This window comes from Lolium rigidum, chromosome 3, assembly GCF_022539505.1.
Source record: "Lolium rigidum isolate FL_2022 chromosome 3, APGP_CSIRO_Lrig_0.1, whole genome shotgun sequence".
In the NCBI taxonomy this organism is placed as follows: domain Eukaryota; kingdom Viridiplantae; phylum Streptophyta; class Magnoliopsida; order Poales; family Poaceae; genus Lolium; species Lolium rigidum.
Genome location: NC_061510.1, coordinates 165,172,073 through 165,188,332, shown reverse-complemented (window position 1 = coordinate 165,188,332; position 16,260 = coordinate 165,172,073). Strand labels below are relative to the sequence as shown.

At 44.4% G+C, this 16,260-nt stretch overlaps 1 protein-coding gene and 2 long non-coding RNA genes across 5 annotated transcripts; 1 reads left to right on the top strand and 2 right to left on the bottom strand.

The window, feature by feature from the left end:
• Window positions 1-161: 161 nt before the first annotated feature.
• Window positions 162-1,654, bottom strand: LOC124702648. Of its 2 annotated transcripts, XR_007002576.1 has the most exons (6): window positions 1,612-1,654; window positions 1,362-1,504; window positions 1,121-1,178; window positions 953-1,024; window positions 723-853; window positions 162-653 (listed from the first exon to the last, which is right to left on the bottom strand). It is a non-coding gene; the product is annotated as an uncharacterized LOC124702648 (long non-coding RNA). The 2 variants fall into 2 exon arrangements; XR_007002577.1 differs by lacking the exon at window positions 1,612-1,654 and having other exon boundaries at window positions 723-775; window positions 1,362-1,577.
• A 474-nt stretch (window positions 1,655-2,128) lies between these two features.
• On the bottom strand, window positions 2,129-3,075 carry LOC124698586. Its single transcript, XR_007001012.1, has 4 exons — window positions 2,990-3,075; window positions 2,814-2,891; window positions 2,301-2,393; window positions 2,129-2,216 (listed from the first exon to the last, which is right to left on the bottom strand). It is a non-coding gene; the product is annotated as an uncharacterized LOC124698586 (long non-coding RNA).
• A 7,724-nt stretch (window positions 3,076-10,799) lies between these two features.
• LOC124702645 (zinc transporter 2-like) lies at window positions 10,800-13,063 on the top strand. Of its 2 annotated transcripts, XM_047234807.1 has the most exons (4): window positions 10,800-11,419; window positions 11,638-11,699; window positions 11,824-11,950; window positions 12,499-13,063. In XM_047234807.1, the coding sequence occupies exons 1-4, from the start codon at window positions 10,933-10,935 to the stop codon at window positions 12,891-12,893; spliced, it is 1,071 nt and encodes a 356-aa protein (XP_047090763.1). In that variant the 5' UTR covers window positions 10,800-10,932; the 3' UTR covers window positions 12,894-13,063. The 2 variants fall into 2 exon arrangements, with proteins under 2 accessions (XP_047090763.1, XP_047090764.1); XM_047234808.1 differs by lacking the exon at window positions 11,638-11,699 and having other exon boundaries at window positions 10,800-11,454.
• Window positions 13,064-16,260: the final 3,197 nt, after the last annotated feature.

Below are 16,260 nucleotides of genomic sequence, written 5' to 3'. Positions count from 1 at the left end.
ATAATACATGAATATGATGCAATTTTGATTCTTACAATGATTACTTCACCACACCAAACTAAATACTTCCATTATACATAACAAAATGATATTGCCTGAAAAGTTATTTCTATTTCTGCATACTTTGATCTACAAACAATTACCTTCCAGTCTAGCAGTGCTGTGTCTATCAAGTTATTACAATCGCTTCCTTGACAACCTGCACTTTCCTAAACAGGGTAAGAACACTCACATAGAATATTCTATGGACTTTGCTAAACTAATGCAGATCTGGAGAAAAATACATATCCCAATTAGCTCCATGGTTCAAACCAGAAAGGTCCGACCTTTACCAGTGTGAAGGGCCAGATTTTGGCAAGACCTTCCACTGCTAATGCTAAACTGATGCACAAAGAAAATAAAAATACTGAATATTTAGCATAATTAGGTACTACTAATAAATTTTTAACTACAGATCCAAAATCTTAAATCATAATCACTGCAGGTCTACATCTGTACAATGATAAATAAACTAAATGCGGGAGAGATGAGTTATAGCTTCTTGGGAATGTTACAAACCATAAAACCACTGTATTTAGAAATCTCTTCCAGGACCCAGAAACAACACACTTACATCATCAAAGGCAAGGAGAACTGAACCCATGGGTGCAAACCTATTTAGGAAGCTAAGTAATTTCAGAACATGAAAAAAAAGCACATGAAGATAAATCAAAGGAAAACACCTTTTGCAGCGAATCAACAACAGCTCATGTCGGCTCAACGTCTTTGTGCATCTCTGCATTGTTGTGTTACTTTAGCACCGTGGGAGCAGATGAGGGGTTGGGTTAGAGGAGGCAGAGCCCTGTAGCCTCCCCTATCAGCATTGCATAATTACAAATTATTAAGTTATTGATTTCTTCTAGCTCTGGCAACAATAATTCACACGAAAAAATCAAATATAGTAGGTACTCACCTAGAGCTTGCAGATTAAAGTATCACATAGATTAATTATGTAGTGCAGCCTCTTTGGATTATTCTCACACACCTTGTAGTAACAGATTACATATCATATATACATAAGATTTATGGGGATTAAGTCAAAACATGGTCAAGGGATAATTAAGGAGGAAAAGAGGATCACCTCGTCTCAATGCCATGGAAATGCGGCAGATCGTGCTCCTTATGCCAAACGCCAAAATCTATAACCAGCTCACCCAAACCATAAATCAACCGTGGATCATGCAACCTGAAGTAAAATACCAGCAACACCAACCACAACCTAGTAGGCTACAAACAACACCAGCGTGGAGCTAGGAAAGCGCGCACGGTCAAACACAACAAGCAACCATGAAGAGAGCAGAACTTGGAACTTGGGAAGGTACCTTGCTAGGCGCTGGCAATGGGCGTAGCGGCGATGGCACATTGGAACCCCCATCGCTGCTCCTCTTTCTCCTTGGTCCAACGACAACAACAATTTTGGCTATTTTACATCTCCAATGGTCACCAGCTAGGCCATTTCCTTGTCCTTAAATAGTACATACAACCATATTAGCTAGGATTTTTATCAAGACAGACAAAAATGGATCTGCACAAACAAAGATGAGATTTTCCCGTACATGAGAGAGAGAGAACCTCATGTCTTCTATGAAGAACACGCTGCTCCTACCGGATAAATCAACATAATTGGTTACTCGGAGACAATTTTCCGCATGCTCGGAACTGTTCGCCCACATCCCACAAAATATCAAACGTCCAGAAAAACACCTATATATATACGAACCCAGGCATAGCTAGTGAAACCAATACATTACATAGATATGCTGATTAGTTTTCTAGTAACTTCACTGTGAACCACTCACTAATTTCTAGAAAAACATAGATATGGCATAGGTAGATGCACTTACAATTAGCTTCCCCCAAATCTCTGCCCTGCCAATTTCACTCCATTAATTAGTAATGTCTGAAGGTTTCTTCACCTTCATAAATTAGGTGTATCAATCAATTATGTTAGCAGTCCTCTTACGGTTAAAATGTCAAAAAAAATCGAACTGCAGAAAAAATGGATATTACATAGGTAGCCACACTTACATTTAGTTGTCCCAAATCCTCGTCGTGATCGTATCATCCTCCCTTTCCAATATTGTTGATCGGCCATCTATATGTGTCTTTGTGTACAACCAATGAGAAGAACTACCAGCCAAGAAGGAGAGCACATCAGCGTCCGATTGCAAACCATGCTTCCTTGACAAAATCGATTAAGATGTAATTAAAAGCATGTCCAGGCATGAACCAATGAAATATCCCGTAAGAAGAGTACGTACAAAGTATGGCAGTTTTGACCTTTTAAGCATTTGTCCCGGAACACCCGGTGAGGCACTAATGAAGCACTGCTTAATGTCAGCCATATAATACATCTGTTATTAGACAAAAAAAAGAGCGAGCTATAAGATAGTTCAGAAATGATCCTAGAAATATAAGAAATATTATGTGATGCATGTCTCAAATAATCGAGCACAAAAACATCTTTCCCGGAATTTTCTCATATATTTCATCAATGATAGAGCCTGGATGTCTTGCCCAACTGAGATAAAACATAAAATATATCGAGTAGTTAATTTCAGAGATAAAACATCATGCTTGCATAAATCTAATTTCAGATCAATTTATTTCTTCCATCTGAGCATAAACTGTAAGAACATCACCTATGGACATGGTCGCGTGTCAGGAAAGGGTGGAAACTAATCTAGGCAGGAGGGCACAAAAATTCGTATGTCCTATCACCTAATCTTGTACCTATATCCAGAGCACATAACTCAAATATATACCAAAAGTACCTTGTGTCCAGTTAATGAAACTGATGCTTTCCTATGTAAAAGACACCTCCTGCCATCTTAGATCACTGTATGATTAACCTGTGTGAGATTAACCTGTGAATAGTAGCAGGAAAATTAACCAAAACAAATTGACTGAATGATCAAAAGAAACACACAAAATCCAAAGGGAAACCAACCTGAATAAGGTTTGAACCAAACACGAACAAGAGAGAACCATGACCGAAAGGACATCCTTTGCAAGAATGAAAGGGAAACCACCCAGAGCCAAACTGAACCGAGTTCTTCGTGGCTTCCTGAGGCGTCTACCTCATCTCCCCGCAATCTTGTTTGGACCTGGATCAATTCCAACAAAAAAGTTGAATGAAAAATGCAAACAATCAACATGAGAAGTGCTCATTTACATCAATAGAGCACAGGAAAAAACAACGCATTCCTTCAGATCTGGATGCATCCAAAGTTAAAAACCTGGCCAGTTCATGTCTTGCATTAGGATAATGGATCTAGCAGAGATGAATCCATGTATATTTCGCACACACATAGAGAGAGGGGGGAGAGAGGGGGGAGAGAGGGGAGAAACCTGCAGGTTCTCAATGAAGATGAGGCTGGGGCAGGCCGCCAACCCACCTGTGCTTCGCCGTTGTCGGATCCTTGATCCCCGCTGTTGGTCGGCTGTGCTCTGGCCCGCCTCCTCTGGTCGTGCTCTGCCTGTGAACGTCCATGTTGCCGATGTTGTTCCAATCGGCGGCCACCACTGCTCCTGTCAATCTTGATGATGGAGGAGGATAGAGCCGGCGGCGCGACGAAAGGGAGCAGGCTGTTGAGCCCAGGGAGGAAGCAGGCTGGAGGAGAGAGGAGCGATGGCGGCAGGGAGGAGGAGAGGCGTGCGGCGGCGGGGAAGAGGAGAGGCACGAGGGGGAGGAGAAGGGCCGAGGCGGATGGATAGGGTTTGGCTGGGTGCCAGTTTTGTCTCACGTTAGCCTGGTGGGTCTGTCTTTCCCTCAGCTGTTTCAATCAACTGGCTACCCGCAACGACTGACAAGCGGATCTGGCTGAAGGTGGGATCCACGTGCAGCTGGAGGCGGGTAAGACACAGCTGTTACATGGGGTTTGCTAGTGGAAGGAACGCCCACACGCAAGGAAGGCCAATCAGAGCGCTGTCTCCTGCCCAGAATCAACGGATGAGATGCATTGGTGAAAAGATCCGACGGTTCACATGCGATGATCGCTGTGAGAGCCCCATGGGGGTGCAACAATTATACCTTTAGATTCACATGGGACTGAGGGAGTACTAGTTCTATGCTAAAATTTCGTTTAGCAACACCGCTTTTTAAACATTCAACCACTATTTCATAGGCAGTTCTTGCTAGTAATCCCAACATAATACACTATATAAAAGTTCATCAGATTACCGCACCTAGATTGACTCATGCACTGTAGATGAGCTATTTATCCGTTTGTTTTTCCAATTATCGCCTGACGCGTGCGATGGTTTGTTGACGCTGTGGCGTTTTGGCTGATCGGTTGTTTTCACTTTCCTTTTTTTCCTAAACGTGAGGTTACCGGCTACCGGTTTGGTAACTTATTTGTTTCCGGTAATTGCGCTCTCAGTTGGTCTTTCGGTTTTACAGCCGTGGAGTTTTCATTGCGGTGAGTCAAGATTTTTTCTTCAAACGTGTCCACTTTTCAGCAGTGCTAGAGTCTAGGTGTCCCTTTTCTATTCCCTTGCCGCTGATTGGGGACTTATCCTCTGCCCTCTGATCTCTCCCCCAGGCCGCACCGCCTCTGCTATCTCCTGTGAGGAAACGGGGCGACCGTCTCTAGACACAGAAGAGGTGCTCGAGGGCCGGTGGCCGGCGGCCGGGAGCCGTGGGGAGTTGGAGGAGCTCACGCTGGAGCTGGAAGGGCCGGTACAGAAGGTAGCCGAGGGGAGCTGGTGCGGATGAGCAAGGTAGACGGCGGGCCGCGGAGAGGACGCTGCTACCTGCACAGGTCTCCCTACGGAGAGATCGTCGTTTGTGTTCCCTTTGATGAGATTTTGGTGAAAGGAGTGCCGCCGGTGCTTGGATGTGGAGGGGCGCTGGGATGGAGGTGGCTCTGCACTTCCAGCAGCCCTACCTGTGCTCCTCCCAATCCTCCATCTGCTCCCCCCGTGCTGCTAAACAGGGTCACACGCGACCTGGTGAGTTTTGTTTCCAAATTCAGGAGATTTGCTTGGTTTTATTTAACCTTTCATTGGATGTGTCCTCTTAGTCATTTCTGATATTTTCTAGATCAACCGTGCCACGAGAGGAAGGAGCAAGTATCTAATTAGTAATTGAGATATTACCAAGAGAAATTTCAGAGGTGGAGTAATGGCAAGTGTAAGTCCTCTCTTTTGTTTTAAATAACGTTATTCAGTTGCAACTTTCTTTTAGAACAAAAATCCATAAATCGCATGTATCAATTATGTCCGACCAAGAGATGATTGGAGCAGATTCATTTTATTTGGCAGTTAGGTATGAAAATCTTAATTCTCCTCTGTGGATCTTGCTGGTCGTAGGAAGTCCATGCTTTCCTCTCCAGAAGTGTCATGTTTTTTCCTCTAAAATGAAGCCAGTGGTGCATAAGAGGTCAGAATTTGTTTTATTTGAATTTATGTTCGCTTTGTAATCCCGTTTTCCTTTCTAATTGGCATCTGATTGTGTGACTATGGTTTGATGAAGGTATAATGTTTGCATTTGCAAATGTACTGCAAGAAGATGGAAAGAAGTGAGTCTCTGTGAAATATGCCAAAGATAATCTGACGCGCAGGTTAGGAACTCATGATATATAACGATGTGATTTATTATGTTCTACAAGCATACATGAAACCAAATGTGTTCTAGAACAGATTCTGTGTGATTGTATCCTTAGTATTGTTGGTACTTCAGGTACAGCATAAATTTACAAACGAGACACACAATCTCCTAATTAGTGTGTTGCTTTAATCCCTTTTGTGCATAGCTTTTGTTGGTATATCGTTCGTACCAATTTGGTTCTGCAATAGAAAGGAAGTGTGTTGCTGCCTGCTGTGATGATGGTTGTTGGCTGGGTCGGAGGCTGAGCCGAAGGCCAGCTTTAGTGGTATAGTCAATACAAATTAATTTTATGAAGTTTGGCATCACAAAGTTTTGTAACCCAGCTACATGTTAGCAAACTGATCTGTTTTTTTTTTTGTATAAATCAAGATAAATCAGCATCGAGTCATCCACACAATTGAGTACATTATAGTGTAGACTCTAGAGGCTGTTTGGTTCTTTCCTTCACTTCTCTCCTGATAAGGCTTTATCCGGATTTACGATTTTACTTACTCTTTGCTAATTGCAGGTTTGCAATCTGCCGTGTTAGTTGTTTTTCATGAATTATTTCCCGTTCGTATGGAGAAGGGAGCTCATCTTGACGTTTCCGTAGTTTGTCTGGTTACCGCTCTGGCTTCTATATTTGCCCCCCCATCCATTTCATCTTCTGTCATTTTTTCAGGTTTGCACGGGAATCCTTCAAATGTTTGTGGACTTTCGTCCTTGATTCATGGGTACGGTTTGTCTGCAGGTGCTTTTTCTGGGTGATAATTCCGTGCTCAATCTAGAGAATCCAATATCTTAGGCTGCTCTACCGTCAGCATATTCATCAGAGCCTGATCAGGTGGCTTTTCAATGGATGTTCATTTTCTCATGCTCTTGCATGTACTTATCCTGCATATTTGATTAATTGATATCATTTTTCATTGCTATTTTATTTCAGGTTTAACTTTCTACTGAAAGCACTGCCTTTTCTGCTCACTCCCATGTTGGAGTTTCTCGCATCATGCCAAAGGCTTACGATATCTGATACTGGAGTGAAAATAATGCCAGCCATCGTCCCTACTGAGCTCTCTTATAATTTCTTTTGTTTGCATTTTTTCATTCCGTTTTTGTGCACTTTTTTAGTTAACATTCCCTTCCATCGCTTCTGTTTTTAAGAGTTTGATGTTTGCTCAGACATATGTACTGCTTGGTCATGTGTAGATATGTTAGTTCATATGCGTGGTTTTCATTTTTTTCCCATTACATAATCTATGTATGTACTAAGCATACGCATTGATTAACATGTTCTTCTGTTGCTTTGTTTTGTAGGATCACTTCTCAGAATAAGTTCTCTACGCGATAGACGCAGTTAAGATGTTTGGAATTCAGTATTCCAGCTTGAGCATGGAAGTTTGTTTCAGTTCAATAGTGTTTGCAACTGATTTTATCATCTTTCGACAAGCATGTAGATGTCCTTCTGGATTCTGTCTTCCCTGTGTCGCCCTCCCTAGCAACCTAGAGCAACTTCCTGCACAACAAGTTGAAGCCGAAGATCCTAACATCCCCTCCGATCGACAACTCTGCACACCTTGCTTAGAGAACTAATTTCCCCGCACTGTCCTCTGCATGGACTAGGAACAATAGTGCTGGCAGATTTGTTCTCGCCCATCCAGAGTGCCAAAGAGGGAAACAATTATCATCCTCTCTTCTGACGAGGTGGACAATGACGCAAGGCATTGACAGGTTGCAGAGACGGAGAGCAGCTACATCAGCTACCTTATGTTATTTGTAGTGTTGATCAGAAATGTTAAATGAACTCCCCCTTTTAATAGAGATCTAATTCCATACATTGGCTTTGTCCTTGCCATCAGTGTAAATATCTGCTATTGCTATAGGCTAAATTTATCAGCTTTCTTAATATTGCGACATCTATTATCTGCTTACCTCTGCCATCAACCTGGATCATACACAATATGTATACAAGAAAAGATAGAGCCACAAGAAAAGATAGAGCCACGGGCGCGGCGTGTCGCCGCGCCATTGCTTCCTAGTACTCTTAAAGGCATGTACAATGCGCAGCGTACGGCACGATCAGTTTCCTGGTCAACTAGCGGTTGCCTTTTGGAATTCTGGCACTCAGCGTCACATCACACATACTAAGAGCATGTACAACGCGGGCGCTTAGCCCAGGCGCTAGGGTCAAAATCCATGCTGTTATGCCATATTCCCATCCGAGCCAGGGATTTTGGCTGGCGTCGACTCAACTTCTTGCGTCGGTAAACAAGGCCTGGCACTTCGCTAAAAGTAGAATTTTGTGGTATTAATTTTAGCTCGTTAAGCGTCTACCTAAGCGCTCTGAGCTGTACAGGCCCTAAAGCAGCGAGCGCTTAGTCCTTTTTTAAAACCAAGGACGGTCCCTATGGACCTAGGTGCTTCTCATTAAAAACAACGATGCGGTAAAGATTACAGAGAGATCCATATCAAATAGAACAATTACAATCTGGGCCTCAACATATGCAAAATGGACCCTAAATAAAAAGAGGAAAACACAATCAGGTCCAGCGCAACCGCCGACGAACTGAGGACTCGAGCGGCGACCTTCCACACCGAAATTGGGAACTACACCACTCGGTTTCAGAAAGAAGCGACACGTCGCCGTGAATCCTTGAAGTGGCCTCCAATGTAGGTTGAAAGCCCGACGTCACCGCGTTAGGAGCAGGAGCAGTCGCCCTATGACTTTTTGAGTCGGCGGCCAAAGCAGAGCCGCCGAGGTTGATCTCAAGGAAATAGCAGCACCACAGCTTCCTTGTCAGTCCTCTGCTTCTCCACTGACAACGCCCGGCCACCGCCTTGTCCCGCCACCATGGCGGTCCAAAGGAAGAAGACGAACACCACAAGCGGAGAGGGCCGATTCACCGACGACACAAACCTGGGCCTTATTGTTGACGGAGATGCCGGTGGCGCAGCCCCACTCCATCATTGTCTCCTTCTAAAGGAGCACTGCGAGGAGAAGAACCGCCGCCAACCGTCGCCGAACTTAGCCCAAAAGCCACGACGAAGCACTCCAAAACGATAGCATAAAGCCAACAACTAGTACTAGACCAAATCCTAGACTAATACTATTGCTGTATAAGGAGGGGACCCTGGCCCTACTCGCCGCTGGCCACCACTGGAGAGGAGAGGGGATAGGCCAACCGGCCCTGGATCCGGGGGAGCTCAAGCGGCGTACAAGAGGAAAAGCGAGAGGTAGGGGAAAGCCGGTAGGTGTCATGATCCACACTGTGCGAGCGCTTAGTCTTCTTTTGCTTCCCTAATCATGTAAGTCCCTACATCTCCATATTAGCGTTGCAGCTCATGGACTCTTGCACATATGCTAGGACGATTTTCCTTCCTTTTTTTCCCGCTAGCACCCAAAGTAGCGCCACTCCGTTGGATTTGCCCTAACCATACTATAAGTGAGACAACCATTGTCTCGTCCTAGTCAACTCTTTAAATCTATTTGGAAAACCATTTTACAACAAGTTGATCTTTATGAATGATTACAATATCATCGGAACCTATTTATTTTATCTTAGATATAAAATCCATATGGTCTCATCTACGTAGTTCCTCTTCCTAATTCTTTATAAGAAAAATCCAGATTGCTCCACCGCGTCACCCCCCGCGTCAGGCGGCTCGGGTGGAAAACTCTAACACCGCCGCCTCTTCCTCCCCCCGGTCTCTGTTCTCCATGCCGCCACCGGCGCATGCACGCGGGAAAATTCCATGATGCTCTGGGCGGCGATAGGTCTCCCTCTTGCGTCACACGCGTAGAGGAGGCGCTGGATCGACGGCAATGACCACCGTCCGGTAGCGGGGTTGGTGGGGGTGCGGCGGCTAGGTGTTGGCTTGGTGATGCGGCTAGCGACGGGGGTGACACCGACTGCTGCATATTCGGCGTCTACAGTAGTGCGGTCGTGCTTGGTGGTACTTGGTGGTGGACAGTGGGTGTTGGGGGGATGACTCGTCGATGGGTCTATGGTCGATGGCGGCCTCCTCTTCAGCCAATGAGATCGACCGGCGAGCGGCGTTGTGGAGGTCTGCCGATCAACCTAATAAAGTTGGTTGACCTAGGGTTCCTCTTGTGCGAAGATGGTGAACTTCCTAAGGCCGGTTCTTCTTGGTCTGGCTAGAGTGGTTAGTTCCGGAAGGCTCCGCTGGTGAATGTAACAATGCACCCTATGCCTTGAGTTTGTTGGATCGGGTGGTATTCGATCGTGCGCAACCATGCTTTTATTTCAATCGCTTGGTTCTGGAGGGAGCCGCGCGAAGCTCCGTTCTTTGTTGCCAGTAGGTGACATTTTGGTGCATGGTGAAGTCGGAGATTGAGAATATCATCAAGTCCTGATTGAAGGACTAGCAATGGAGGATCGAGTTTCTACGTTGTTGATGGATGTGCTTGGTGTTCTGGGTTTCATAGAAGCAATGTGCAAGACAAGACATTTGAAGTTCAAAATCTTACATTTATTTCAGGGTGAAAATCGAAGGTTTAGCCTTTATTGGCAATGATCTTGTTGAAGGCATTGTTTTAAGAGCGGTGAATATCTTTGGAGTGAAAACATAAGATCTTTAATTGGGCGACGATAACGCTTGTGCACTATTTGCTTCTTGAAGACGTTGGTTTTGGAGAGCGTGGAGTTTAGGAGTTGTCTAGGAGGTGGATGTATTTTTTCGATGAGTCTTTTATTTTCTTAGTTTATTTTCGATGTGTTCATTTATTATAGTACTACGTTGTTGCAGAGGTTAGATGTTTTTGATATTAATACATTTCTTTTATGATCAAAATAATAAAAAATTCACGAAGCGCCGAAAAGAAATCGAGCTGTCTCTTGTGTAAAAGGGTATCGGAGAAGATATCCAGGTTTTGCGTCGTACAAGTCCATGGCCAAGTCGCCGGCGACAGGAACATGCTGTCCCCGTCGTACTACCGCCCGCCTCCCACGTTCCCTAGGCTAACCGCTACTCCCCACGCTCGGCACACCGCCCACAGTAATCCGGGACCCACTATACAGTGACCCCACCTGCCGGCGAGCACGTCTAGCATAACGACGCGTGAATATAGTCTCCACAATCCCTCACGGCAGTACAAAGTAGACGTAGTACAAGCCGGCCGGAGCGACCAACCGTGGACTATAACCATCGACCCGCACAGCCTGGGCCCACACGTCATCCCCTTCCAAACTTCCCGCCCTCGTATAAATTCCCTCGCATACTCCTCCCCTGCGCCGCCACGCCAGCCATTAGTCCCGGCGTTTCCCAAGGAGAAGTCACCGGCACGCATGGCCCCGCTCACCAGCTCCCGCCTCCACCTCCTCCTACTCTGGCTCTGCGCGGCCGTCAGCACGGCCTGGGCCCATGGCGGGGGAGGCGACGACGACGGCGACGCGGACGCGGACGGCGGCGGCGGCGGCGAGAAGCCGAACCTGCGGGCGCGGGGGCTGGTGGCGGCGAAGCTGTGGTGCCTGGCCGTGGTCTTCGTCGGCACGCTGGCCGGCGGCGTGTCCCCCTACTTCATGCGCTGGAACGAGGCCTTCCTCGCGCTGGGCACGCAGTTCGCCGGGGGCGTCTTCCTCGGCACCGCCATGATGCACTTCCTCAGCGACGCCAACGAGACCTTCCAAGACCTCGTCCCGGACAAGGCCTACCCGTTCGCCTTCATGCTCGCCTGCGCCGGGTACGTCCTCACCATGCTCGCCGAGTGCGCCATCTCCTTCGTCGTCGCGCGCGGCAGGACCGCGCCGGCGGCCGCCCCGACACCAACCGCAGGTGAGCAACTCACGTCACGTGCTTCGTCACCGCTGGCGCTGTATTACCTTACCTGCCGGCGGTGTAAAGGTAGCAGCTGAGCGTTGGGTTAAATGCAAATCTGTACTTACTCTGTTTTCACGATTCTTGGTTTAGTTATTGCCGGAAGATACTCTGTCTTGATTCCATATATCTCGTGATCTCAATCTTCAGAATCCTTTTTATTAATTAATTTCCAGGGGCGCTGGAGGAGGGCAAGCTGATGGGCACAAATGGCAACAGCTCTCAACCGCAAACAGCTGTAACTGTAAGTACAGCCTCTGAATTCAGTGTTTGAATCGGTCCTTATTCTGTTCATTTCTGTCAGACTACCAAACTGCTCCTGTATATTTTCGTACTGTATATGACCTTGTGATGTTGAACAGGACGCACACGGCGATCACTCCGCCGCATCCATGCTGCGCAACGCCAGCACCCTCGGCGACAGCATACTCCTCATCGCCGCACTCTGCTTCCACTCCGTCTTCGAAGGCATCGCCATCGGAGTCGCTGGTAAGAACACTAACTGATATGAATGTGATCGATCCCCGTCGTGTTTCCATGTGACTGCGTAGAATTGTCTCCACTTGGACTTTCAAGGATCAATTAAGTCTGAAGCAGACATCTTTGTTGGTTCATAGCGAGATTCCTACCAATTTGATACATGTCACACCTCTGATTAGGACCAACTTGAACCTCTCATGTCAGATTCTCCAACTTGCGTTAGTGTCCGTCAGAGTGATAGCAAAGGACAGCCCGAATAAGATGCCCATCGCGAATCCTTTTTGGCTCCTACCTGACCTTACCTTCGTTTATGCGACATTTCTTTTCAGTCTCTATCATGTATACTTTTACTCGTTCTAGTCTTTGAATATATGCTCACCCTGACGCTTTCAACCTCCTCGCGTATCCATTGACCTCCACTTCACTTAGCATGTCACAAGTTCCGCTCATTTCAACGGCAATAAATAAACGTCTGAATCAATCCTGCCGATATATCTATCTGAAGCTTGCAACTTGATGCGCTTTAATTAGAGCTTATCAACATACCACACTTGCAGAGACGAAGGCCGACGCGTGGAAGGCGTTGTGGACCATCAGCCTGCACAAGATCTTCGCGGCCATCGCCATGGGCATTGCGCTGCTACGGATGCTCCCCAACCGCCCCCTCCTCTCCTGCTTCGCCTACGCATTTGCCTTCGCCATCTCCAGCCCCATTGGCGTCGGCATCGGCATCATCATCGACGCAACCACGCAGGGTAAGGTGGCAGATTGGATCTTCGCCATCTCCATGGGGTTCGCCACGGGCATCTTCATATACGTCTCAATCAACCACCTCCTCTCCAAGGGGTACAAGCCCCAGAGGACCGTGGCAGCTGACACGCCCATCGGCCGGTGGCTCGCCGTTGTGCTTGGCGTGGGTGTTATCGCCGTTGTCATGATATGGGACACCTGATTGTCAGAATTACTACATGGGATCTGTCTGTCAGTTTTGGACGTTGGTTCTTATTAGTACCAGGATGTCGTAATGTAGAATTCTAAACTATTGCTCCATACATGTTCTGATATATGCTCCGGGGAAGATGTGGCAAAATGGTTCAGGTATACTGAATATTTGAATAGCAAGTTGCTGTGTCATATAATGATTCAAATATATTCAAAAGTTACACAAGAAACCTTTTTCAAACATGTATCATGATCATACACTCATACAAATGCAATACATCACTTTGACCATCCAAATAAGATTTGGCATTCAACTAAGATATCAATTCTAGATACCCAAATAATGGTATTGATCTCAATGCAAATATCCCACGATGTTGATATTACACCAAATGCAATACCAAGCTTGCCAATACAAACATCCAAACAGAGCCCAAGTGATTTTTTTGCTTTGAAATCATCCAATATATTTCCAGCCGATTGATTGGATACTCCTACAACATGGGAGCACCACCTCTCTTCTATCTCTGGCTTCACTTGACTTGGGAGGAACGGAGCAAGCAGTTAGCGAAGAAGAATGTCTGATAGGTTACACCGTTGGGTCAAGGGTTTGCATAGGGAAGGCCTGTTGCATCTTAGAGAGCATTTCTTCGTATACTAGTGGCATGTGTTTCTTTTGCAAGGAACTCCCTTTTGTAAGGGGGAACCTGGCCTCAGCATCGGTCCATGCTTACAACCCTTTTATTGCGTAATTTAATTATCAAAGTTCATAATTTATGGATCACTCAGGGTGACCACAAAATCAGCCAACAACAGATGAAATACATATAGACGTCAGCAAAATATTTTCTATTATAATTCCGCCAGTCTGCATGGGTGAAGGTAGCTGTCTCTAGAGACGTCTGCATCCAATATTTATATAGGCTCTGTCTTCCCCTCCAGAAGGATAAAGTCCACAAATGAATCTATTATGTAGCCTTGTGAATAACGTATAAATAATTAACATTTATAGTCTTGTAAAATCAAGTCATTCCTGCAATTCCAAATATACTACAATAAAGCACAAAACCCCACTTAGAGTGCATGCTTTCTCTAGTTTACCAGTTCCATGTAACCAGTTCCCAACAAGTTTGTGATATTAGTTGGTTGTGTAATATTAAAAGTAAACTCAACTATCATCAAAACAGGATGAGTAAAGGGACAAACGTAAATACATGTTGAATAGATTCTTATGAATCACGGAAAGTACGTTTCCTTCAACCGTTTCATTTTGGCTTTGCAAAGTTACTTTAGTTTCTAAGACCCTTAAAGGAACCACATACAAATATTTATCTTTAATGGAAGCTTTGTCTTCCATGAATACTTACGAGAAAATCTAGTGTGTCCATTCAATAGGTTAGCATACATAGATTTTACCATAAAAAGTCATGTGGTTGTTGTGATCCAAACAAAATAATCTGGTTCTTTCGATAAATATACCATCATCAACAGTTGAACAAAGTGTGACTATTTTCTCCACTTGTTCCCATATAATGTCCGTCTGAATTCAATATCCAACGGAGCCTCCGCTAAAACATTCACAACCATAACATTTTTTCCATCGCACAATGTAATGTAGAGGTGTGTCTCCTAACCAGGTATCCTCCCGAAAGCAAATCTTCATACCATTACCTACTACAAAAGACATTGATTCTCTTTAAAAACTCTTCCTTGACACCCATGAGTCCCTTCCAAAAAGGCGAACCAGTAGGCTTTGCCTTCTTAACCTTGCATAGAGTTTTCTGTTGGAGGTATTTACTATGAAATAGTTCGTTCCACATTTATTCCTCATTCAAAAACTGATGTAGACATTTTCATAAAAAAATGTTCTTTACTTTAAGAACATCCACCTCCAAACCCCCTTGGTCCTTGGGAATTAGGACGACAAATAATATTCAATTTATTTAGCGCATATTGACTTTTCTGTTCATCACTTCGCAAAAAAGGCAAGATCTATGAAAGTCTAGTCGTTTCCTTATTTCTCTGGGCATTTTTAGAAAAGAGAGCATAAACATTGATAGACTAACTAGTAAAAACGGAATTAATAAGGACAGACCTATCCCCCTATGAGAGACACTTTCCTTACTAGGGCGGCCCCTTTCTTACAAAGTTATCTTTCACTAGTTTCTATTCACCATTAAATATCTAAAAGGCAGAGACCCACTCTCAACACCAAATATGTGTTTATATTGGTTATGTTCTTCATTGTTCTTTCCAAAACAAAAGATCACACTTTTGTGAAAAATCATTTTTAGTCCAGGCAGTTGTTTAAATATGCATAAAATCATTTTCATTTTAACAACTTTCACAAAGCTATTACTCCATGAAAAGTACGGTATAGTTTGCATATTGTAAAATAGACAGCCCAGGTGAGGTATCGGTACACCAATCTAGCCATCCTTATTTGCCACTGCAATAAAGATAGCTAATATGTCTCCATAATATTAAAAAGAAGAGGAGACAAGGGAACTCTCCTTCTCAGATCTTTTTTTTAGTTTCATAATACCGACCAATATCATCATTGACCCTTATTCTCACACTACCACCTCAAACAAAACGTGCAATCCAGTCACGCCGTTTCTGCTCAAACACTTTCATTCACATCACTTGCTGCAAAAAAGGGTCACTTTGTTTATCATAAAATTTTTCGAAGTTACTCTTGAATATAACACCACCCATTTTGTTTCGGTGAAGTTCATGAATGGTTTCATTCAAGACAACCACTCTCTCCAAAATATACTGCAAGTATAAACGTTGTTTGTGTACGCTTAATAACCTTGCAACCGTAACTCAATTGGCTCCTAATTTTATATAAAAAATTGAAACTCGCATTTAAGAGACAGATGGATCTGTATTTTTGAATTTGTACGTGATTCCCTTTTTGGATAGCAAGGTGATTACACAAAATTTAGTTTGTACCCTAGTATTTGTCTTGCTTGTAGTTGCACAAAATAAACATTAAGTCATTTTTAATAATTGCCCGCAATGTTTGATTAAACTAAATAGGAAATCCTACCTTTATATTTTTCCTTTTAAGAGATAGTTGCATGTACTTCCTAGGGGTTATGGTATAAGGACAAATTATTTAGAGCCAGTTCTCTGAACATCTTCTTATAGTATTTAGATATATAAAGTAGATTATATTCTCCTACAATTGTCAAGCTGAAAATACTTCTCCTTCACTGTTTACAAATTAGCTATAAGATGAAAATACTTCGTATTATTCACCTATTTTTGCACATGTTTGACTTTGGTGTGTTAATCCTACTCACTCTCTTCCTCGAAACAGGCTTTCGTCAATGCCACACACGGTCAAACCGTTATAAGGTGATGAGGGG

Coding starts and splice junctions, on each gene's coding strand:
- LOC124702645 (XM_047234807.1), top strand. CDS start 10,933: ATGGCCCCGCTCACCAGCTCCCGCCTCCACCTCCTCCTACTCTGGCTC. Junction 11,700..11,823: donor GCTCTCAACCGCAAACAGCT/GTAACTGTAAGT, acceptor GATGTTGAACAG/GACGCACACGGCGATCACTC. Junction 11,951..12,498: donor CATCGCCATCGGAGTCGCTG/GTAAGAACACTA, acceptor CCACACTTGCAG/AGACGAAGGCCGACGCGTGG.